The following is a 23242-nucleotide window of genomic DNA, read 5'->3' on the forward strand; positions in this document are numbered from 1 at the left end:
ATCATGAAGACCTTGAGCTTAACCCATTTCCCTACTTAATTTGCAAATGGTTTAGTTTAAAAGCTTGTTTTTTCTTGCCAGTAAGGATGGAAGTTCATCAAACAACTTGAAAAATAAAATAAATCTGCCCATACATACCACTTCTTCACTATATGGCTAAAGCAAAACTACATACACTGCGATTCTTCACGCATGCAGCGTGGTGTAAGTAAAAAGCATGCTGGATTTTTGTTTTATACACAGGCAAAGAAGCAGACATATTTATATAAAAAAGAAAAAAACATGGACAAAACTATAAGCTTAGTTTCATATTTGTATTTATACAATGGCATCCAAATTTACAGACAGTAGATAATTTGCTAGTTACACAAATATGCAGCTGGAAGGAATATTGTTGTATTCAAGTTTATGATAAAAAAATAACAGACGACATCAGTGTGTTACATAAAGTGCCCTTAAATTTGGTGATATCAGATTTAAACATTTGTTAACTACTAGTAGCATAAGCATACAATTAGGAGACATAATGCCTCTCATTTCACAGTTTTGAATCAATCAATCAAGCATTCATTCAACATGTCTCCAGTACAAATACATAAGAGTAAAGACTCGTTTTGTAAGAAACTATTTTACATAGGTAATTAAAAGGTCTCTTTAGAAGATTTATACAAGAACGTTTCCCAGCCCTGCAAGAAATATATTCATAGTACATGTGTAATACAACATTCAAGTGACGCAATTCAACATTGCAAATTTTTACATGTCATACTCATGCTGCTGTAATGTTCTCTTTGCTAAACTATGGTCAATTTCATTCATAGAAAAAAGACACAATCCATATTTGCCACCAGTTTTTCTTGAATGTGCAAAACGTCTTATAAACTCAAACGGTTTGTGATCATCCTTCCAAAAAAACAAAACAAAACAAAAAACACAAACAAAAAAAAAACTAAACATAAAATTAGAAACTGTGACTAATCCAGCACTTTCAGAGTAAAAGATACAGCAAAAGGCATCAATGTCTTGAAAAAATGTCTTGAAAAATGCCACTGGCATCAAACATGAGATATAAAAATGTGTATTTAAGTAACTTACATTTTAAACTGAAATACAATCTGGAAAAATTTAAATCATCTAAAAAGTAAACATAAGTAACACTATTTGTGTAAAAGTGATCTCTTCTATTTAATGTTATTATAACGTTGGTAAAATATTTTAAGGACTGTGCAATTAACTGCACATTATAAATAAAACAGGTGCTGATGAAACATAGCCGAGTACACATATCGACTTGTTGATAATTTGTCATTAAAGTAAAAATATATATATATATATATATATATATATATATATATATATATATATATATATATATATATATATATATATTAATCCAAGACTACAGTTCAGTCATCCAAGTTAGGCAATTCCATTGCTGCAAAGATGTGTTCCTTGAACCAAGAGCTCTGTCCTGAATTCACTTTTTAATTTCCACTAAACAATTTAAAATAGATATGAATCAATAAGCAGCGCAAATGGGAGGAAAGATCTACTGATGTTAATCAACTCCTTCAAATCCTTGAGCATTTTCTACAGCCATGAGAAGTTTCTCTCTTAAGTCTTCAAATGAGTCATAAGGAGGTAAATCAAGGCGGTTAAAGCTGCAAAAATAAAAAATACTGCAATCAGTTTTGCTCACTGCTAAATGAAAGAAATTCAGTGAAAACCACTTTAGTAAATAATTAGATGCATTTTTCAAGAAAATTAAGTATCTTGCATAAAAATGTATACTACACATAAAAATGTCCATACAATCTGAAAAAAATAACATTAAAATGTATCTAACATGGTCCAAATGTCTAAAATTGAGTCAATGGCACTAAACTTGTGGCATACTTTAAACTTACCTCTAGAATAAATCAGTAATAAACCAGTACTGTATACTCTAGTGCAGGAAAAGGTCTACCGGTTCTGTTTAATTTTACTTTTGGAGAGTCACGGTTACAGGGCAGCTTAAGGCAAGATCTTAAAAGCATTTACAAGCTCCATATACAAGACGTTTTATAAGATATGTTTGGGTCTTGCCAAATTTTACAACTACTACTAAAATATTTTCTGTCAGGATTAATCAAAACTCATGAGGTGCACTCTTAAATTTTGCATGGCAATGTGAGTAAACAGGAAGTGACTATCTACTCAAACAGAAGATCACAGACTGATTCTTCAAGTCAGTGAAAGTAGAGTTGTGTAAAAACTTACTACAAAGCAGATGTCCTACATATTGGTTGCCCTATTTTTTATAATAAGGATATCCTGCCGAGGATAGCAGTGTATCAGGTCAGCATACCAAAGCCTTAGTCTCTTCCAAACTCCATACATCAGCCGTATGTATTTGGTGTGAGTGCCAAATCCTCGGAACTGAACTGCTCCAGGGAAACAGGAACAGCTAATGAGGAAAAAAAAAAAAGATGCATGTATATCCAGAAAGAAGCAAAAAGAAGACTCCTCAGTCAGACGGAGAAAACAAAACAGAGGGAAGGAGGGAGGGACCGAATAATGTAACAGTATTAAGTTGGACATCTATTGTTATGGTAAGTTGCTACTCAGCTGTATTATGTCCTCCACTAATCACTGTTGAAGTATTCCTTACAAGGACAGTGCTATAACTACTGTAAAAGAATGAAGAAGAAGGAACCGAGGAACCCTCCAAAAACCCAAGAAGGATAAACTTTGCAAAACTTGCTCTGGCCCTAGAAATCACATCCAATTTACAGTTTGCTTAGAAACTGCCAAACACAATTTCTTGTCATAAAAAGAAACAAAAAGTTGCTCAAATTTCAGAGCATTGTTAGTCTTGTCTAATACTGGGATTGTCTATGCAAATCCAAAGAATGGAGAATCCCTCTCAGTACTATTTTGAGGACAGAGAAAGATTAACAGACAAATTATTAACCACTCAGGTATAAAAGTAGGATTGGCTTTAAGAGACACCCTGCTTCTGTGAAAACACAGAGGAGGAGGAACTGCCATAAGGAACTGAAGTTCAGAGACTCTACTGGCAGCAGTCAAAGCCACCAACAAGACATCAATCACAGGAGGGAAGAGAGATTGGATAAGCAATTCACAAAGAAACAATGGGGGTATATATGTATGTCTCCCAAATATGCAACAAAGTCTAGAAAAAGAAAGGGAATCAGTGCTGTCTGGGCCAACTAAGAATTACCAAGAAGATTTTGGGAGCATGCTGTTCTACCTTGAATAGGACCTTCGGTACGAGAGGAAAGGAGGGAAAGCATAAAGAAACATCCCCTTCCAAGAAAAAGAGAGGGCATCCACCTTCCAGGTCAGAGGACATGGGACTCTGGTGCAAAAGAGAAAAAGCTGCCTGTTCAGAGGGGATGCAAAAAGATCTACTTGAGGAGAACCCCACTGCTGGACAATATCCAGAAGCACATCTCTGTGAAACATCCACTTGTGAGATTGTGTTATGGACCTGCCCAGAGAATCTGTCACAATGTTCTAATCTGATGGAGTGTAAACTGCTTGAAGGGTCACCTCATACTGGACAGCTAGATTCCAAACCTGAAGAGCCGGTATGCACAGGGAGATAAGACCTCGTTCCCCACTGATTGTCGGCATACCACATCACTGGTATATTGTCTGTGAAGACTTTGAGGGCCCCTGGAAGGAAAAGAGAAAGAAAAGCCTGAAGAGCCAGGAGAAACGTTCTCATTTCCTTGACACTGATGTGGTTCCTCCTTTGTCGAAGGGACCTAAGGCCCTGCACTTTCAGAGGACCGAAGGAGGCCCCCTATCCCATGTCGAAGGCATCTGTAAAGAGGGACAACTTCAGCTTGAGATATAGGAGAAGGGGAATTGGGAAATCCAAAGGATGAGAATGTTGAAGCCAGACTGACATTAGAAACTACTGGAGCTTTCTCATATGAAGCCTGGCTAGAAGAAGCATAGGAATTGTGGAAGGTATGTATCCCAGAGCCCTCAGAAACTCCCTGGTTGTAATGGAGTCCAGAAGAAGAAGGGATTGAAAGAAAGCAATCAGAGTTAAAGCCTTGCAAGGAAGCAGAGATGCCAGCATTGGAACAGTCTGGACCCTGAGAAGGAGTCAGGAATGACTTCTGGAAATTCACTGTAAACCTAGGCTTTGCAAGAGACAAAAAGCAAAGTGAAGATGGTGAAGTAAAATCTCTGGAGAAGAGGCCTGAATGAGATCATCATCCAGGTAAGGAAAGATCTGGATTCCCTTCAATCTGCAAAAAGCAATCAAAGAAGGGAGGCATTTTGGTAAATACCCTTGGGGTAGAAACGCCAAAGGGCACAGCATAGAACTGAAATGCAAGGAAAGCAAGAGAGAAACATGAAAACTTCCTGAAAGGGGATGAATAGGGATATAGAGATAGGCATTCTTTACAGCCTAGAAGAAGAAAAGGAAATCAAGTTTGAAATAATAACATCTGAAAAGAAGGAACCTTCAAAAAATGTGTTTAGCTGACAGAGATCCAGAATGGGTCTTTAGGTGCCTTCTTTCCTGGGGACCAAAAACATTCTGGGTTAAAACCCCTTCCCCTTTTGAGGAGTTAGTAAAAACAAAATTAAATCTCCAGCAAAGCTAGAACTTCCACTGAGTGACCTCCCAAACCTCTTGTATCAGATGCACATGGAATATATGCAAATGATCCTTATGAACATCAAGTGTTTCAGCTAATTGGCAAATCTGAATGCCCATGACTTGTTTCATCGTTTTAATGGGCAATTTCAGGCCAATTAAGCCAAACCCCACTAGCTGTGGATATGCATATTTCAGCCTTGTTATGAACTCATCAGAACAGCACAAGCAGTGTGTTTGACAAAGCATTAGAAACACAGCTAGTGGGGTTTGGCACAGCACAAGCAGACTGTTTGAATAAGCATTAGAAACACAGCTAGTGGAGTTTGGCTTTATTGGCCTGAAACTGTCCATTAAAACGAAACAAGTCATGGGCATTCAGAATTGCCAATTAGCTGAAACACCTGATGTTGATAAGGATCATTTGCATATATCCCATGTGCCTCTGATACAAGAGGTTTGGGAGGTCACTAAGTGGAAGTTCTAGCTTTGCTGGAGGTTTTCATTTTGTATTTACTGATTGTTTTTTCAGTGACCTTCTCACTTATTGTTTTAGTTTGTTGTTTGGGATATTTTTGCAGTGACCCTAATAATGGACATCAGTTAGTTATAACAGCCCTGTGTTTCTAATGCTTAATCAAACACTCTGCTTGTGCTGTGCCAATAAGGTCATAACTAGGCTGAAATATGCATATCCACAGCTAGTGGGGTTTGGCTTTATTGGCCTGAAATTGTCCATTAAAATGACAAAACAAGTCATGGGCATTCCAAATTGCCGATTAACTGAAACACCTGATGTTCATAAGGATCATTTGCATATATCTCATGTGCATCTGATACAAGAGGTTTGGGAGGTCACTCAGTGGAACTGCTAGCTTTACTGAAGTTTTCATTTTGTTTTTACAGTAACCTTCTCACTTATTGTTTCTCTTTGAGGAGTTGGAACTTCTTGCTTTGTTCTGAGACAGCAGGCCCCAAAGCACCTCTGAAAAAAGGGTAGATGTTCCTGAGGAGGCTGAGGAATTCCCCAAAAGGGGGGGGGGGAATTTCCAAACCATGTAATAACCCTGGTGAATTACAGAAAGAACCCAGGAGTCTAGGGTAACCTTTATCCAGACAGGAAGAGACAATGAAAGACGCACAGAAACAGGGATATGACAGAGAAGAACAGGATAGTCAGACAGCACCTGGTTTGTCAGGAAAAGGAGGCTTCCGAGTAGAAGGAGTTTGGGTAGCCCTTCCACTACCCTTCTTACCTTTGGGTGGACAGCAAGACTCTCTGTGGACAAAAGCATGTTTTATTGGGGTAATTCCTTTGAAACTTGGGAAAAGGTGATACAAAATATGTGTGAAATTTTGTAAAGCCTTACCCTTTTCCAGAAAGGATGCAGTAGCAACAGCACTAAAAAGATGTTTTTTTATTTAGAAGAGAATCCTTTAGCTTAGCCTTACTTTCATCAGGCAAAGGCTGCAGTTAAATCCATGAATACTGCCTCAACACAGAACCAAAAGCAGCAGCTCTAATGAGGCATCAGCTGCATCACAGCTGCATTTAATAGAATGACAAGCAACACAAGAAGATGTCCCTAGTAAAGAAAGAGATGAAATCTTCCCCTCAGAATCAGGAAGATCAGAAGCAACCTGACAAAAGAGAAGCCTTGTTCATGTGGATCTGGTAATTCACAGCTCTAAAGGCCAGGGTAGCAGAAGTATACACATTCTTACCCAAACTCTCCATATTTCTGTTGTCCTTGTCAAAGGGAGGCAGCTTTGCAGAAGGCAAAAGCTTAGATGGCTTATCCAAAGCAACAGAAACAACACAGAGTTCAGCAGAGGGGCACCTATAAAGGCATTTGCAATCCTGAGGTTCCTTATAAAACCTCTCCGTTTTTTACGAGCAGAAGGAAAGGAGTCAAGAGCCTGAGAAGCTGTAGAAGAAGCATCCAACAATGCAGCAAGAATAGGAGGAACAGAGAGGGCTTAGGAGACTTCATTTGAAGAAGCTCATAGTACCTCTTCTGAACATTAGAGACTTGAGCACAATCCCAATAAAAAAACTCCATCATACGGGAGACTGCATCACCAAAATGTCCTCTTTATGCCCTACTTCATGCGTGGAAAGCATGCATGTCACATATGATGTATGACGTGCCTATTACAACCTAAAGGCTTTGGTATACTGGCCGGACACTGGGCTACCCTTGGCATAGGTTGCCTACCTATTGTAAAGAATATTTCAACAGTGATATGGAAGGACATCGAGGTGTTTAGGATTACCAGACTGAAGGGACATCTTAGAGCTACTTAGTTAAGTCTCACATACATAATACAAGAAGAAGACTACAAATCAAATTGGAAAGAAATGATGTTGAAACAGGGTGAGTTCATGAAATAAGGAGAAAGTAAGACTGGATTTAGAACAAAATATTACACATACAAAGTAGCAGAAATATTTTGAGAACTAAGCCAACAAGGAATTGGAGAAATAATATTTTACCAACAGGGACGACTGCTAGTAGAGGCATAGAAAATAGACAAGATAAATCCAGAATTTATTGGAGAAAATTAGCAATGGAATTATGGCACTATCAGCAAATAACTAGGGAGAGAAAAGTCATAGGGTGGGATGAGGCCAAACAAAAGTTTGAACTATGGGTTGAAGACTACCTTTCCTACCAGGAAATGATAACACAGTACAAGCAAAGGGAAGGAGATAGGGGAGTGTTAAATGAAAGAACAGTTCTGGCTGAGTTTTTACTTGAATCCAAAATAGAAGTTGTGGTAAACAAAAGGAATGATCAGTAGGGCATACAAAATAATGCATAATAACTATAAGAATCAATCCAAAAAAAAAAAAATTAGAAAAGCCTGGGAAATGAGAATGGAAAGGCAATACACAAAAGGACAATGGCAGGATATCTGCATAGAGTCCAAGTATGTAACAAAAATAAAGAAGGGTTTAGAAGTTTTGAATGGGAGTGTTTGAATAGGTATTGTTAAACCCAAGGTAGACTTCAGAGAAATTTTCCACAGGCAGACAGCAATTGCTGGACGTGCAATTCAAAAGAGTGGGGGTAAAGGGGAACATGTTTTTTGGGAATGCAATGAATTGATAGATTTTAGAAAAATAAGAAATTTTAGAAATTCGCTACAGACTAGTTTGTTAGAAATGTTGGGGAAGCAAATTATTTTAACCAAGGAAATGATTTACTTTGAGCTGGGGTATAGAAACTGAATTGCATTGACACAGTAAGGCACTAATAAGTAAAACTAGAACACTGAAATCAAAAACAAAGCTAACTGTAACACAATTACTGAATGCTGTAAAGGAGGTAAAAGAACTGCAGGTGGAATCTTTAGAAATGGGAAGGAGTAAACTGCAAAGAAATAAATGGAATCTATGGGAACAATACGCACAAAATTATGTTCAGGAGGAGGAGTTATATTTCTAGGAAAGCAAAACTTGATCAGTCTATGTAATGCTATGACAAAAAACAAATCTGTATAATGCATGAAAAAAATCATTCTAATATTTTATCACTTTTACAACTGAATATGAACTCATATCATTAAGGAACATGTGATGTTAATAAAATCTTTGTTTGTCAAAGATGACAGTAACAGAAAGATGAAAAAACATGGTAATCTTTACAGTACAGGTGAATCTTCTTTAGCAGAGCAAACTCTAAAGGTAGGCGAGACTTTCAGACACAGCCTTCCATGCTCAAGCCCGGAGAGGTTCAGTACAAAGCAAACTGTCAGATACTGGTTGAGTCTGAATCGAACAGAAAGCCAGCAGAAGGAAAACACAACTTTTTGAAGTTTTACTTTTTCATCTCAGACATACTGTTTGTAAAATGATGGAAACTCAAATTCAAGTAAGTGGTAAAGAAGGACAGTGAATTCAATAAGATGGAAAGTACCCTGGACAGAGCAATGATATAAATTTTGGTCAACAATATTTAAAAATAGTGATTAATGACCAAGGGAGTTGCAGGAATGCCTTTCTTCATTCTCAAAGATTTTACCAGGTACAAAGGGATATGTTGTTTTGAAGGGAGTGCTGTATTTTTTTATTATTCATTTATTTAGTTGAGGCTTCAATCTTAGATGTCTTACAGGTATATCACAGCTAGACAACTGGAGAAGCTAAAGCTAACAGATAAAGAGGCTATACATAAAAACCTGTGACAATGACAGAGATGTTGCTAGGGCACTCTGTCGCTTGCACAGGAATGATCCACCAATGTTGTGCACAGGAATGATCCACCAATGTAGTTTTAGTTAAAGAAACTTTCGAGTTAGGCAATGCCTTTTCCCCTAGAAAGGGGGAAACTTAGCATTTAAGATCATCTTGTAGCCCTTGAACAGAGAAAGGTAATTAATGCAGAACTGCTGTCTACACTACACCTGTGCTAGCGATAGTTAAAGGGTTAAGTTATGGAATCTCACATCAGTGTTGAGCTTCAAGAATCCTTCCTTAAGTAGGTGGATGAAAAAGGCCTGACAGTGTGGGGAAACAAAAAGTCCTAAAAAGAGAGACAGAAGATTCACCACAGAAAAACAGATATGGACTTTACGAGCTGGGAGATACCAGATAACCATCTCAGTGGTACTACACAAGTTATGGCTTGTTTTAAAGAGAAATGTATTGCCTTCAACACTCAAAAAGTGTAGGATGCAAATGAAAGGAAATGTTTACCAGTAAGCAACTATCTCATATGGAAAATCTACATTTTTGCAATTCATCTGCACATCCAGTATTGGATTAAGTCATCTTAGGAAACCCTAGAATGATGGCATATATTAACATCAACTTCCCTCCTTCTGGTGATAAGCTGTCTAATGACATGGCACCGGATGTTTACCCACCTTTGCATTTTAGTGACTCAGACTCTACAGCATTTGTGAGATTTCTTGGTAGTGCTCTCACACGGGCAAACTACACTTCTATTTGTTCCTTTTGTAATCAGATTGAGGGGAAGACTTGTTCCTCTACCTAGAAATTTTTTAAGTACCTTCAAAAAGGCTTCTGATACAAACTGGGCAACTTCAATGAAAACATAAAACATGCAGGACTTGAGAATTTAGTGTAGGAAAAATAACATTACACACACACACACACATATATATATATATATATATATATATATATATATATATATATATATATATATATATATATATATAGTGCTCCTACTCTATGACTTTCTCACAGAAGACACAAACAGAGGAATCAGTTTTGACACAACCGCCGAAGGTCTGCAAACAGCAGGTTGAAGATGTATGAATACAATAATGGGCAAAAGCAAAGATTCAGAAACAAAATGTTGCATGAACTGTGTCTGAATTCTGTTTCTTAAACACAGATACCACAGAGGTAGTCTCTCCTTTCCTGACCACTAAGACTGAACCTAGTCCTAGGAAGAATATCTCCCTAGCAAGAACTTCCGATAAAACACGCTGTCACCAGACAGATGTCTCCTAATAACTACAAGACATTCAAAAAGATTCTAAGACACTGAAAGTGTCTTGAAGGGGATCAGCATTTCAAATAAAATGTGACCCTTTCTTGCACTGCTTAAAGCTGCCAACATAAGCAATATAAAGCTTCTTGGAGACAAGTCTATAAGAAATACGAAGTTTTACTTTATGCATGTGGAGTTCATCCTTAGCACCTTCTCATCTCACTCCAAGTACACAATGCTGTCTGCTTTGTGTGAATAACAATGAAGTCTTTCTCCTCCTCTTACACTGTCGTGTGCTTCTACCATTTTTGAACAATGACTTACAAATTATATATCAATCACATCAGGGGCATCTGTCACAGTGTTACATTACTGTTAACAATCGTCTGTTAAAAACAATGCATTGCTTTTAAATCTGTCAACTATGGCATAGTGAAGAAAGACGCATACCATGTGTGAGCCCTGGGCAGCTTATCTGGAGTTCCCCACTGCTCAATTGTAAACAGCTGTGGACCATTTGACCCTAAAAGAAAAAAAAACATACAGATAAACATTATAAAACAACTAGATACTAACATATGTAAAACAGTGAATTTATGCCAAAGAAAAACTAACACTAATATGTCATGTTAAGTGATCATACCTAACTTAACAAAAAGAAGAAAACTGTTCCATTTGCTTTAATCAGTCCACAGTAACAGGTACCAGACTCAATGTCTTACATATTTATTAGAGTTACTCACCTCCCAGGATTCTATGATGTTACATAATGCACTAACACAAAAAGCCTGAATATCAACCAGCTCCAGTGGTGTACAGAGAGAAAGCTCATCTACAGTCCAGGTGACCTAGGCTAGATTAGCAGCTCAGGTGACTGACAGAAATAGTAGATGAAAAGGGAAACATGTAAGAAGGGAAAATGTTTAGTGTTTATACAATATTTTGTTTTGAGAAGTGGAACTGGAGTTTATACAGTTTTAAGATGGATCCTAACAACTTAGGCCTGTGCTGAATTTTTTTACTTTTTAGTGCCAACATAAACTGTTTCAACATGAAAGATTGGAACTTGTGCCTAATAAGAAAAGGTACAAATAAAGGGTCTGCAAATTCTTTAGTTAACAAAATAACACAAAGGTGTTTAGTTTCAAAAGGTCAGTGACTATAGTCTAATAAACAACAAAATGTTTGCTCAAAAGGTGTTATAGTATAAAAAGAAATTGCAGTTGCCTTGTTTGAACAGACAGGACCTTGACTGCTTAGTCTCCCACATACGTGTGTTCTTTTACAATAAAGAAAATCACTCAACTTTGCTAAACTGGGATGCATAAAGTTCTTTTTCTGGCCTTACCACAGGGGAAAGGTTGAGTGTACCTATCCTATGGGCACTGAAATGCAAACATGCAGCTTGGGGGGGGGGGGGGGTTAAGCTCATCAAACCACTGATGGGTGTCAGCCTTCAATGCGGCTGTACAGCAGCATGCAGTCAACAGGGAAAAACACTGGGGTTTCCACAGTGACATAAATCCATAAACCCCTTCCCAAGGGCACAGTTATGCTAATATAAAATGCCCCCACATCCTGAATACCAGTGATGGCACAATGCTCACTCATGGCTGCTGGAATGATGGCCCATCCAAGCAGCTTGTTCCCCAATACTTTTATTTATTTTTTTTACTACTTCTGGGAGCGTCACCTCATTCACTGTGTCTACCAAACCTGACTATCCTTCCTAGACTTCCTCCAACTCTGGGGACAGTGAGAAGATAAAAGGCATCCTGGGAGTCAACACTATATTGCTGCTGTGGAGGATTTTGTTATATGCCCTAATATACCATCCCCATGTATGCACACGTATGTTAAAGGAGAGATGTGTTATGGGGTTTTCTGGCACATCTGCCTCTGTGGCAACCCATCCAGTACCCCCACCATCAAAGACTACTCCCCTCTTCACATACCCATTCCCCCACAAAGGATCTACCACAAGATGCATCCACAAATGTGCCCCTGCACCAAGAGAGGCACACCCATCATCCTTATGCTAGCCCCTCAGACACCTGAAAGGAATAATATGAGTGGGTATCCTTCAACACTGCTACTAAGGATATTTTATTTTCAAAGCATGGGTCAGATGAGTGTTGATATCACAAACTCCAGGCCTTTCAAGTTCTGCTTTCTTGACCAGGATCTAAAACCTTTACAGGCATGTCAATTCTCTCTTGTGGAAAAAATGATCTATATCCCTCTGGACTTCCTCCCATCCAAGGAGTTCAACTATATGAATATCCAAAGACAGTAATTAAGGTCTCCTTCTAAGCTCACTACATCAGGTTCCCATTACTCCAGTACTTGGCAGTCAAACATTTAATACTTCTCAACTTCTTTGATTAAGAATCACAAACAATGCCAATAAGAATCACAAACAAAGCCAATAAGAATCACAAACAAAGCCAAAACTAACAAGGGACAAAGACCCCAAAATCAGGAACAGTTTTAAAATATTTCTCTAACTTAAGTTACTAGAACAGCAGGTTGTGAATCTGTATGTATTTTCTGAACAATAAAAAGAACAAAACTCTAATGTCTGGTATTACTGACTGTAATATTTAATGATTTAACAGAAAATCTAATATTTTACAAGGAACATAGTAAAACATGAAGAACAATTTCTGGCTTTATGGTTCAGACAAACAGAAGTCTGACTGTGACCAGCTTAACAGGGTTTTATTAGGGGTTTCGGCATCAGGGGAGCCAAGCAAAAGGGGCCTGCTCACCTCTTCTGGGGAAGAAGTGGTTTGCACATATGGTAGTGTGATCTCCTTGCTCAATAGTGGAGACACCACTGCTCATACTGTGGAGGAGGAGGGGCATGGCTGCTTGGAGGGACTACTTCTTGTAGAAGTGAGGGTATGCCCTCTGTGGACAGCCAATTGTGCATGCCCATCTCTGGTGCCTTGTTAGGTGCATGCATGGAAGGACCAGGGAGAAAACTGAAAAAAAGTTTAAACTACTCCCTGATGGCTGGCTGTTGCCCATTGATGTGAACAAATGGGCTGACTGATAAAGAGAAGGTGTGATGACCAGCATGCAGTAGGGGCAAAACTTCCTCATCCAAAAAAATATGAAACAAAATCAGGTACATTCTGCAAAAATCAAGGATAGTTAAGAGTATTCTTCAGACATTTTGGAATCTGCTAAATTAAAACAGTCTGTATCATTCTCAGATTCCAACGAGTCCTTAACCAACTACTGATAGGCCTGGGATTTACTTATTTATGTTGTCATTTCTTTTTTTTTTAACTTGGTAATGCTTAGTAGGCCGCGCATATCTTTTTTAAGAGGCAACCTTGAAGAACTGTCTGACTGATAACTTGTTCAGCATCCCTTAGTATGCAAGATGAGAAAGAGGAACCCAAATTTAGGACCGCAGGATGAAGCTCAATAGCAGCTCACAGCCTTGGTCCTCTGTTCTATGCCGTCACACAAAATGTTGAAACGGTTTCTTGTTATACTTTTTGTAGCCACATGGAAGTTATCCTGTATTAACAAATTCTGATTAAAATGTGTACGTCTACAAATGTGAAAATGGAACACAGCAAATCTGTCTCCTAAACCACATAAATAAATGCAATGGTGAAAAGTCTGACAAAGACCTAGAATCTAGTAAAAAGTTGTTAGGTATTTAGGCAAAGGTTACTCAAGGTTGCCATTGCAGGATCATTCACCTGAATGTGAATCTCTCATGGTCATTCACTGGGTAGTGCTGATGCACCACCTGCTACAACGTGTTGTGATCAGGCTACTACCATGCACCAAAAACCAGCTACCTCATCAGTACCACTGGCTGACGTGGCAGAGTATCAAAGGGTGGCAGAAAAGTAATGATGATTAGTTACGGAATTTGAATAGATGTGGTTAATGTAGACAACAGCATCATACTGTCATTCACCTGATTGAAAACTAGCAAATTCAAGTGAAATCTTATCCTGGTCTCCTTGGATAAGTCCACTTCAGCAGTCAATTTCATCAAGAAATTGAAACCATTCAATATCTCCATCACCGTCAAAAGAGGAAAAAAATCTTTATGACACAAGCTTCAACAAACTGCTGTGTGAAATAATCAGATATTTGATGTTAGTTTGTATATTAACACTACTGTTCGCTCATTTTGTTACAATTTACTGACATTTGATTACTGGGAAAACCAGACTGGGTAGGAGCCCATTTTCAGCGTAGGCATGGGGAGAAAAACTCCAAAGTATTACAAAACATTTTAAGAACAATAACTACACAATCTTTAAAAATAATATAAAAATAAAAAAAACACCTACAGATTAAATATGTATACAAATTACACATACTATGAAGACATTGGTTAAGAATATATATGCAAGTTATATGACTTATTATTTAGAGAAATTTTAGCCAGTTTATAGAGAAATTAAAGGCAAGTTGGTATAATACAAACAGAAATTGCAATGTGAAGTGAAAGAAAAGAAGGCTTATAGTATGTTTAGAGAGAAATTCAGGGAAGAGAAATTTATATTAATAAGGAAGTGAGTGAAGAAGGGAGAGTAAGGAGATGAAGGTATAAATATGTATTTGTTCACATTTAGAGACATAGTTTAACTTGGTGTTGAGCAAGAACACAGCCAGTTTTTGGCTAGGAAGTCTTTTGAAATTGTTTTGAAGGCTGGGAGGGTGGGAATTGACTTGATGGATACAGATATGGAGTTCCAGGCCTTAGCAACATGGTACAAGGACAGAAAATGCCTAGCAGATTTGATAGGTTGGTGAACAGACAGGAGTTTTTGGTGACTGGATCGCAATGACCGACTGCGAGCACAGTTGTGTAGAATGGTATTTAGTGCTGGACAAACAGATGGATTCTGGACAATTTTATAGGTGCTAAGACGTTGTGTATCTGTTACTTGATTGGGTAATTCTAACCAATTTGGGCTTTTTAGTAATATACAGTGATGGGTTCTGAAAGGGGTATTTGCTGCAAATTTAGCAACTTTGTTTTAGCACTGTTCAAGTTCTAATTTTTGTGATGCCTGAAGGTTAGTAAGGATGGGAGTGCCATAAAGAAGTGTGTGTTTTTTCACAAGCGATGGACTGGGCAAAGTAGTATTTTTTTCTCGTTTTTTTTAAGGGTTGAGCATGAGTTGTGAGTCACAAAGCCATGTTTCACTTGCTGTTAAAGCTTCCTGAGTAATTTTTTGGAGGTGTACCATGTTGTCAGATGTGCAAATGAGTGTGGACTCATCTGCATAATGTATTAGGGAGGCCTGACGTATGGAGGGTGTTGGTGAGAATGTTAAAGAGGAGGGGACCAAGGATAGACTGATACCTATTGGATGGGTAGCTTTTGAACCATAGAAGGGTGGGCTGAGATAGACCCAAAGAGGGCATCTGAAGTTTGCTGTGGCAAACTGTTTTGAAGGCTTTAGACAAGTCTAGAAATAAGGAGATGACTAGCCTGCCATGGTGGGGGGATATGAATTCTTCCTGCAGGAGATAGTTTAGCAATTGTTTCTGAACAACTTTTTCAAGTATTTTGGAGAGGGATGATGAGTAATGTCTGTTGAATTTCCTCATTTGTGCAGAGGGACAATGTGTGACTTTTTAATGAGAGAGGGAAAGTACAGTTTTGTACCTACCATAAATGTAGATGTCCGAACAGGAATGCATCTGCAGTCCTTACAAATGGGTTGTCCTGTCGTCAGGCAGCCCTTCGGTCGGCCGGATTCCAAAGTCTGGGTCTGGCCTCGGCTGGTGTCGCACTTCACCCAACGTCATAGCTGCAGTTCTTCGGGTATAAAGGCATCAGCCGACGCCATTTTCCTCAGTGTTTCTTGCCCCAGATGCCAGTTGCCCTCTTGGATAGCTAAATTTTGGATAAATGCCAATGTTTCCAAATAGTAGAAGGCAAACAAAAAATAAGCATGTATGTACATATATACAAACAAATACACCATAAGAGACCCCCCCCCAGCTAGCTATTAGATGGGCAAATACCCTAGGAATACCACAGAGGGGAAGGAGGGTGGGTAATCCTGACTGCAGATGCATTCCTGTTCGGACATCTACATTTATGGTAGGTACAAAACTGTACTATGTCCTTCAAGGATGCATCTGCAGTCCTTACAAATGGGTAGAATACCATAGCCAAACTAGGGGAGGAGGAAGAGGAAATTATGGTGTAGTTAGGATCCCTTGCAAAACAGCAGTGGCAAACCCTGCTCGGGATCTAGAGTATAAAGGTAAGTTATAATGCTTGGCAAATGTATGCACGGAGGTCCAAGTAGCAGCCTCTATAATGTCCTTGGTAGCCACTCCTCGTAAGAAAGCTGTGGTAGTGGCTGTAGCCCTTGTAGAATGAGGCCTTATGTTCTGTGGAGTTTGCTTTCCATGGTAGGAGTAACAGAATCTAATGCAATTTCCTATCCACTTGGAGATTGTCTGTTTTGAAATTGCTTTTCCTTCCCTTCCTGTTGCATATGCTACCAGAAGCTGGTCAGTTTTTCTATTGCCCTTGGTTCTGTCCAGGTAGTAGCGCAACTGTCTATGTACATCCAAAGTATGCAGCAGTCTTTCCCCCCTGTTCTGTGGATTGGGGAAGAAGGTAGGTAGGTGGATTGCCTGGTTTAAAGACACTCTGGATACCACCTTAGGCATAAATGTAGGATTTGTTCTCATGGACACTCTATCTTGATGGAAGAGTAGGAAGGGTTGTACTGCCATTAAAGCCTGTAGCTCAGAAACCCTTCTTGCTGAGGTAATTGCCAGCAGAAAAGCAGTTTTCCAGGATAGGTGTTGAAGATCTGCTGTTGCTGCTGGTTCGAAAGGGGAGTGTCAATTTTTCTAGCACAAAGTTCAAGTCCCATGCTGGTAATGGTGGTTTCCTAGGAGGTTTTACATTTTTAATTCCTCTCAGAAACTGCCTGAGTAGAGGATGCGAGAAGACAGGGTGATCGAAGCTGTATTCTGCAGAAATAGCTGATGCATGTATCTTGATGGAGGAATAGGGCAGGCCTGTATGGAAAAGCTCTGCCAAATACTCCAGGATGTTGGCAATGTCTACCTTTGACACATCTTTTCCCCTTTCAGTACTCCAAATGAGAAACCTTTTCCATTTTCCTGCATAGTTCCTTCTTGTTGAGGGTCTGCGGGCCTCAAGGATAATGTCTTTAACCCTTTGGGATAAATCTGGGTTAGTTGCTCTTATGTAATGTTCCAGGCAGTCAGCTGCAGAGTTTTCAGGTTTGGATGCAGGGTGTTGTAGCCGCTCTGAGTTAACAGCAAAGGAATCAGGGGTAGTGTCCACATTTTCCCCCGAGACATGCTCCTCAGTAATGGGTGCCAATGTTGTCTTGGCCAGTCTGGAGCTATCAGAGTGATCCTTGGACGTTCCTCTTTGATTTTCAATAGCACCTTGTGCATCAAAGGAAGAGGTGGGAATGCATATGCTGTCAGGCCTTTCCAACTGAAGGATAGAGAGTCCACCTTCCAAGCAAGTGGGTGGTACGTCCTTGTGCAGGATTTCTTGAGCTGGTGATTGAGTGGGGATGCGAATAGGTCTATTTGTGGCAGTCCCCATTTCTTTGTGATGACCTTGAAGATGTCCGGGTGTAGCATCCATTCGTGAGCATCCGAGGTAGTTCTGCTTAATATGTCTGCTAGGATGTTTTCTTTTCCCGGTACAAAAATTGCTTGTAACTGAATGTTGTAGCTCAGAGCCATATTCCATAGGTCCAGTGCCATCCGGCATAGAGGGTATGAATGAGTGCCTCCCTGTTTGTTGATGTACCACATGACTGTGGTGTTGTCTGTCCTTATCATCAACTGCCCTTCTTGGAGGAATGGTCTGAAATTCTGGATTGCTAGTTTTACTGCCAGCATTTCCTTTTGATTTATGTGCAGGTGCAGCTGATCTGGAGTCCATAAGCCTTGTATGCACTTGTCCAGCATGTGGGCCCCCAACCGAGGTCTGAGGCGTCCGTTGTGATGGTTTGGCTTGGTTGAATGCTGTGGAAGGGCAAACCTGGGTTTGACTGGCATGCCTGAGCCCACCATAGGAACTCTTGTTTCAGGCATGGGATTAGTGGTATTTCGGTTTCTAAGCTGTGCCTGTGTTGAGACCATAAATTCTTCAGGTACCACTGTAGCTTTCTCATATGCAGTCTGGCATGAGGGACCAGGATTATGCAGGATGCCATGAAGCCCAAGGCCTGCAGTACTTTCCTTGCTGTTAGTTTGTTCTGCTTTGTTAATGCCAAGAAGTAGAGAGGAAGTTGTTCTTGTTTTTCTGCAGTTAGGAATGCCATCTGTTTTACTGTGTCCAATTCTGCACCTACGAAGGTTATTCTTTGGGATGGTATCAGTCTTGACTTTTTTATATTGACTGTATATCCCAGGGCTTGCAGTAAGCAAATGACTCTTTGTAAGTCTTCTGTTAGCTTGTTTTTGTTGTCCGCTTGTATCAGGCAGTCGTCCAGGTATGGATATATTTGGATTCCCTGAAGCCTGCAGTGAGCGATTACTGATGCCAGGCATTTCGTGAACCCTCTGGGCGCAGTAGATAAGCCAAAGGGCAATGCTGAGAATTGATAATGCTCTGATCCTGCAAGAAATCAGAGGTATCTTCTGCAATTTGGTCGTATGGGGACGTGCAGGTATGCCTCCTTGAGATCTAGAGTCACCAGCCAATACTCTTTGCCCAGCATGGGAAGAAGTTGCTGTAGGGTCAGCATTTTGAATTTTGGAACAATGATGAATGTGTTTAAAGTGGACAGGTCGAGAATAGGCCTCCAATTTTTCTCTTTTCTTGGTACCAGGAATAGTCTGGAGTAAAATCCCTTTCCTTGTTCCATAGATGGTACCCTTTCCACAGCTCTCATCTTTGCTAATTGAGCTATTTGTTTTAGAGCTTCTGTCTTTTGATTTGGTGGTAGGTTTGGCATTCCTCTTTTTCCTGGTAAAGTATGGAAATGAAACCTGTAGCCTTGGTCTATAGTTTGCAAAATCCACTTGTCTCTTGTGATATAGTGCCAGTTTTTTGAAAATAAGGCTAACTTTCCGCCTAAGGGTGCTGCTATTTGTTCCCTGATAGGCGGTGCCAAAGCCAAGTCATTGTGATTGCCCTGTTGCAGTGGTAGTAGTTGTGTCTGTGCCTCGTTGGTTATTACCTTGCCACTGGCGTCCCCTGTAGGCACCTCCTCTGGATTGATTTCTGCCTCTTGAACGCCTATTCCTGCCTCTCTGAGTTTTAGAGGAGTCTGGAAAGGACCAATTTTTGGAAGGCCAGTTCCTGCTAAACCTTGGAGGCTGAACCTGTAAGAAATCTTTCACTGTTTGTACAGATTTTGCCTTCTCTTCCATTTTCTTCAGTACCTGTTGAGCAGGAGAACCAAATAAACTGACCTTATCCATAGGAGCATCTAATAGTTTTGCTTTAACATGATCCGGCAAGACCTGTTCTTTCAACCATGCATGCCTTCTTATAACTGTGCCAGTCATGGCTGATCTAAAGGAAGCCTCCAGTGCATCATAGCCACATTTTAAAGAATGGTTACTAACCTGCTGAATGTTATGCACCATTTCTAGAACATATTTCTTATCTAAAGAATCATCAGAGGACAGTTTCTTAGTTAACTGATCAAGCATAAACTCCTGGTATTGGATCATATGAAACTGACAGTTCAATGCCCTAGCTGAGAGAGTAGCAGAGGTGTATACTTTTTTACCCCATCTCTCTAAGGACCTGGATTCCCTTTCAGAAGGGAGAGGGTTTTTAACTGAGGTCGAAGCTACTGCCTTAGGCCCCTGGGAGATAGTCTCGGGATCTGCAAAAGGAGCCATGTATAAATGGTGATGAGTGTCCGGGACCCTGTAGAACCTATCGGGCTTAGCAGGGGCTGGAGGTAAAGTATCAGGAGCAGTGCAAGCATCATTAAATGCATCATCTACAACAGGAAGAACTGGAGGTATAGCTAAAGGCCTATGTTGTGGTAAATGCAAAAAGGTCCTAAGCCTTTTCCTTGAATCTGAGAAATCTTGTCTCTGCCATTGGAATTGCTCTCTCATGGCATGTAAGGTTTCCCCAAAGGAAAATTCCTCTGGTGGAGAGGCAGAAGGAATCGATTCCTCAGCATCGGAGTCTTCATAAGTAGAAAAAGGAGCCTCTGGATGGTCTGTATTGTCTGTATCATCAGAAGAATCATCTGAGGACACTGGCTCAGGGGGCTCTGCTCTAGGTCTCTTTTCTGGAGGAGGTTGAGAGGCCCTGTCTGGGTGAGATTGGGATCCCCTTATTAAAGAGATGAGATCCTCTGCCAGAGTGAGCATTTGGGAACTGGAACTGGGCCTGTGAGAGGGGGGCTTAACAGGCACAGACTTGGAAGTTTTGGCTGCTTTAGCCCTGGCAAAGGCCTTTATGGACATGGCTGCAGGCGGCCTAGCAGCACCACGTGCAGGGGTTGAAACATCCAAAGGGATGGTGTCCGATAATTCTTGTGAAACCACAGTAGCAGGTTGAACTTCAGAGGCCGATTCAACCAGGTTAGAAGGGGCCTCGGTAGTAGTCATGGATTCGGCTGAAGATAGAACCGTTTGCTCGGTTTCAGCCGAAACCGAGACACTCGCAGTTTGCTTAACCGCGGTTTCGGCCAAAACCGCGGACTGCGAGTGTCGGTCCTTTTCTTTGCGTTTCTTAACAACTTGTGAAGTCGGGGGATCCGACGGCATTATGTACGCAAAATCTGAGCCGAAAAACTGTTCAGCAAACTCCGACCAACATCTAAGCGTCCGTCGGTTGAAAGAAGCACAGGCTAAACAAGCTGCTACGTCGTGGTCTGGGCCTAAACAAGGTAAGCAGTAAGAGTGGAAATCTTTATGAGGTATTTGTTTCCCACAAGTTAAACAGTTATTCACTTTTTCTGACATCGGCTGAGGCAAGAAAGAGTCCCCAACGGGGTACTTAGCTTTTTAGAAGTCTTCGAAGTAGTAGTAATCTCTGGATCTGACCGACCGGCACTTGCGAACAGCTTCTGCTTCGGGCGCCACGCGGCAAGAAAGACTGAGGAAAATGGCGTCGGCTGATGCCTTTATACCCGAAGAACTGCAGCTATGACGTCGGGTGAAGTGCGACACCAGCCGAGGCCAGACCCAGACTTTGGAATCCGGCCGACCGAAGGGCTGCCTGACGACAGGACAACCCATTTGTAAGGACTGCAGATGCATCCTTGAAGGACATCATGGGATTCCTTCACTGACATATTTACAAGGATTGAGATAGGAAAGTTAATGCTACTGGCTGCTATTTTAAGGTACTCACTTGGAAGGTCATCAGCTGAAATAGAGCATGGTTGGAGTTTAAGAGCACTTTTATATAGGACACGGGCACAAGCTTGAAGGTGAAGGTGAAAGTGGATGTAGTGGTACATGGTTGCTGGCAGGGTTAGGATTAGATGTTGGGAAATCCTTGGTTAGGGAATGCTATACTATCTATGAAATAAAGAGTTAAACTGTAATGTGGTTTCAAGTGGTGAGTTACTGGGAAGTGAGATTACGGTTGAGTTTTTGGCCAGGATGCAAGATTTCTTTAATGACTGTCCAGAATTTTTTAGGGTTGGGTTTACTATTATTCTGAAAGGTCTACTGTATAGGTTTTTGTCTTCATTTATTTGCTTTTAAGTCTGACTACGAAGCATTCGGAAGTTTTCATGATATTGCAGTGGTTTATATTTTTGCTATTCTTTCCATGCTTTTTCTCTCTCCCTGTCCTGCATTAGTATTTACTCTTTTTATATATCCAGACTGAATTACTTGTTTTTAGTCACCTCCTTCTAGGAGGCACAAGGCTATTTAGGATATTTAGAAAAGTTGCATTGAATACATTTACAGCATCATCTAAGGGGAGGATTTTTAGGAAGTTTCAGTTAATAGATAATAGGGGTAATAATGAACATTTCTTGGTTAAACTTGGAAAGATTATGTGTTGTTTTATAAACAAGCGGTTTAAGTAGACGTGTGAGAGGTCTGCTTGTATAGATTGGGAGGTGATTACTGAGACAGTCTGATATTGTACCTCTGGTGGTGTATTTGCTACTGTCTAATAGGTAATTTGATGTCTTGCTATAATGTGTGGGACTGTTAATTAGTTGTGTGAAACCAACTAAGTTCACACTAGATGTTGGGCAGCTAGAGTTTATGTCCAACCAAATGACATCCACATCACATAGTAGTAGTGTTTTGTGGAATTCTTATGGATAATGAATGTTGGACACCTTCCAGTATAGTGGTATTGCCACCAAGAGGGACATACAGGACAGTAATTCATATTTGTTTATAAATGTTTAATTTCAGGAAAGTAATTTGATACTAGTTTGTTGTAAGAGGAAATGTGGCAGTTTTTGGGAAACATTAAAGCAATACCATCACATTTCCTCTTTATATGGTCATTACGGATGATTGTATGCCAGGAGGTGTAATTTTGGAGTTGTTTACATGGGGTTTAAGCCAAGTTTCAGTTATAGCGAGAATATCAGGCATACATTAGATATTCCAGTCATGTAACTCAGCAATTTTATTTCTTATGCTTCTAACAGCTATGACAACAAAAGTTAGATTACTGGGGTTGGAGGTTGACCGTTGTAAAGTTACAGCAGTGTGTGTCAGAGAACTGTCTTGATGTTCAATGTGATAGGTGGAATGCCTCCTCCTAGATGGATTTTTGTAAACTGCAGAACTACTGATGCTTGTTTTTTGGAGAATATTTTTTTCCACTAACTTTATTTTGGTTTGAGTTGAAATGGAGTTAATCAGCCTACATTTGGAATAAAGGTGAGGGGCATCATTAAACAGGTTTGGTGCGATATGTAGAGTGTGTAGGTAAAGGTGAGGGGCGTCATTAAACAGGTTTGGTGCGATATGTAGACTGTGTAGGGAGGAAGAATGACTAGGTCAGTTGGGATACAGCTGTAGAGATGTTCAGAGCTAATGGAGTCATGGTAGGATGACAAATAGCTTAGCAGGAGAAGAAAAATAGAGGATAAGCTGAGGAGTAGCATGATTATGTTAATAGATCTGTATGTTATTGCTGGAAGGTAGTGGGTAAGTAGGTATCAAGAATGAAAAGAAGTTGCAAGGC

The 23242-nt window shown here is 40.0% G+C and overlaps 1 protein-coding gene across 6 annotated transcripts in view; it reads right to left on the reverse strand.

Moving 5' to 3' along the window:
- Positions 1 to 300: 300 nt before the first annotated feature.
- NEDD4L (NEDD4 like E3 ubiquitin protein ligase) overlaps positions 301 to 23242 on the reverse strand; it is a 3335946-nt gene continuing 3313004 nt past the window's right edge. For all 6 annotated transcript variants that reach the window (XM_044066167.1, XM_044066169.1, XM_044066164.1 and 3 more), the window contains 2 exons: positions 10543 to 10615; positions 301 to 1661 (listed from right to left, as the gene is read on the reverse strand). In XM_044066167.1, the coding sequence (XP_043922102.1) occupies positions 1559 to 1661; positions 10543 to 10615 (176 nt within the window). In that variant the 3' untranslated portion in view covers positions 301 to 1558. The remainder of the gene's footprint in view (positions 1662 to 10542; positions 10616 to 23242) is intronic.

Source organism: Protopterus annectens, chromosome 1.part0 (assembly GCF_019279795.1).
Source record: "Protopterus annectens isolate FY-2018-M chromosome 1.part0, PAN1.0, whole genome shotgun sequence".
NCBI lineage: Eukaryota > Metazoa > Chordata > Ceratodontiformes > Protopteridae > Protopterus > Protopterus annectens.